We start from the raw sequence: 2,479 nt of genomic DNA, 5'->3' as shown, positions 1-2,479 counted from the left end.
AAAATGACTTTCTGTTATATTATAGATTTTAATTTCTAAGTTTGCTTTCGCCCTTCGATACTATTACTCTTTTATTGCAACACCTTCCAAACATTGATCATGGATTTGAGAGTTATTCCATTCATTTTTAATGACGACGAAGAAATAAATATAATCAATACAATAATTGGACCCGTTCTAGAGTTGGCTGAGCCTTTGCCTAATTTGGAAAGTGAAAATAGAGCATTCATTCCAAAAAATGAAAATTTTATAAAAATACAATTCTTCTTGACATGGGAGATCTATTCAAAGAACATTTCAGAATGTCCCGAACAGCTTTTGATGTATGTACTTTATATGTACATATATATATATATATATATATATATATATATATATATATATATATATATATATATATATATATATATATATATATATAGGCTGCAACTTGCTACTTACTTGATTAGTCAAGCCCAAAAGCAAGTGATTTTGGGCACTACGCGGATAGTCAGGAGGTTCTTGACCAGCTCCTGAGAACAATCTTGGCTGAAGAATCAGCCCGGTTGTCTCACGTACCAACCCGATGAATGGTGAAGAAAAAAAAAAAAAATATATATATATATAATAGATTCACGATATATATATATATATATATATATATATATATATATATATATATATATATATATATATATATATATATATATATATATATATTTATTTATTCATTCATTCCTCTCTTCCAAACAGCAAAATCTGCTGGTATCAGAGACTGAGTTTACATAAAAATTTTTAAACAACAATAATTCAGTTTCAAGAAAAAATAAAGCAACAATTCTATGTATAACTGAAATCTTCTAATTTTTGCTATTTTAGGATCTTTCCCATATTATCGCTGCAAATTCGAGCGGTCCACATAAAATTCCTTTGGAACAAAAAAATGTTATTCACACTTTAGATGATCGCAAAGCAGGAATGCTTTTTAGCAAGTGGTGACTGCTTTGGGCTTTCTCATGAGTAGAATCCCTGTTCTAAGTTTTTAGATGCAAATATTCTTATTGTATTGAACCAAAAGTAATCAAGGAAAAATATAATTTTTTTTTTCAAATCATTTATTTCATACTACAAAACTGGCACAGAGGCTTTTAGCTAATACACTCATAACAAGTGTAAAAAAAACAATATTTATTTATTCATTCAAATTCAACAATAAATGAAATCTTATTTATGCAATTGTAGGATCTTTCCCGTATTATCCCAGCAAATTCAAGTGGTCCATATAAAATTAATTTGCGAGTTGATTTTTATATTAGTTCTTTTCTTTTGAGTTGTTAGGTAACAATTTCCTTAATATATCATTCCTTTCTGCCGTCAACCTATTCTTTTCAGCCATCAACCTTGTAGTCTGTTCCTTCAAATCCTTTGATATTTGGGAAAGGAGGTCCAATCGCCTCTCTTCAATTTCAACCATTTTTTTTCTATGGTCATATAATGATTTATTTCGCGTCTTTTTTTTCTCTTTCTCTTCTGACGTATCATTACTTTCAGATCGAGGTCTTTTTCTAGAATTTGATTCTTTTGAAATGCAGGGTGAATCAGGACACTCTGAGGATGATAATGAATGGTCCGATTTTGAAGCGTCCCCCTCAAAGTATTTCTGGCAGAAAACAATATCTGGAAAAAGTAATTTCTTTCTTAGTACGAAAATAAAAAAAAAATGCGTTCCGATTAGGATATCATTACGAACAGAAAATTTTTATTTCAATCAACAGAAACATTAACCTATAACATTTCACGCATTTACTTACCATTTTGTAGTCTCTGATGAATTTGTGGAGTTTCTGTCACATCATAAGTAATATTATTAAAAGAATATCTAAAAGTTTCCATCTTTTCTATGTTTGAAATTCAAATTTCGTCCCAAAACAAATGTCACTTGTCACTAACTCAACACGTTACCAAAAAGGAGCTTAAAATAAATTCGCTAACGAAAATGGCGACCGCTCCGTAGCGGCGTAGCATACACTCCCTAGCTGAAACTGATCGAACGCGTTCAGCAGAAAATTCATAGAATATTGACAACTGTTGTGTCTGCTGAACGCGCCCATTGTTGCCTTGATTTAGCACGGCGTTAGCACTTCTTATATATTTAGTGTTCTGTGGTGTTACTACTGTATAGTTCCTATACTGTGGTGTGATTTGCCGAACGCTCAGGCATAGAGTAAGTATAAATACTTGTCCAATGCGCTTAGGGAGCTTACGGTGGGAATGGTGCGAACGGTGTGGCATATACCGAACGCAGTAATTCTAGAGACCTATGGAAATAATCTTCTGATGTATCCATCTCATTACAACTCTCTCGATTGAAACAGTCGAACATGTGGATCTTTTCGTTATTTCCGAATCCATTTTGTAATAAAAAATTTATGAAATATATCTATAACACAGGCCAACACACATTTTGGTGCCTGCGATTTTTCAACTGTTCCTGAGTAAT

The 2,479-nt window shown here is 31.7% G+C and overlaps 1 protein-coding gene across 1 annotated transcript; it reads right to left on the bottom strand.

Moving 5' to 3' along the window:
- Window positions 1–760: 760 nt before the first annotated feature.
- Window positions 761–2,185, bottom strand: LOC123673174. Its single transcript, XM_045607632.1, has 2 exons — window positions 1,791–2,185; window positions 761–1,656 (listed from the first exon to the last, which is right to left on the bottom strand). Exons 1-2 carry the CDS (start codon window positions 1,870–1,872, stop codon window positions 1,292–1,294), a joined length of 447 nt encoding a protein of 148 aa, XP_045463588.1. The 5' UTR covers window positions 1,873–2,185; the 3' UTR covers window positions 761–1,291.
- Between the last annotated feature and the right edge of the window lie 294 nt (window positions 2,186–2,479).

This window comes from Harmonia axyridis, chromosome 2 (genome assembly GCF_914767665.1).
Source record: "Harmonia axyridis chromosome 2, icHarAxyr1.1, whole genome shotgun sequence".
Taxonomy (NCBI): Eukaryota; Metazoa; Arthropoda; class Insecta; order Coleoptera; family Coccinellidae; genus Harmonia; species Harmonia axyridis.
The sequence above is the reverse complement of the archived record's forward strand: the minus strand, read 5'-3'. Positions and strand labels throughout refer to the sequence as shown.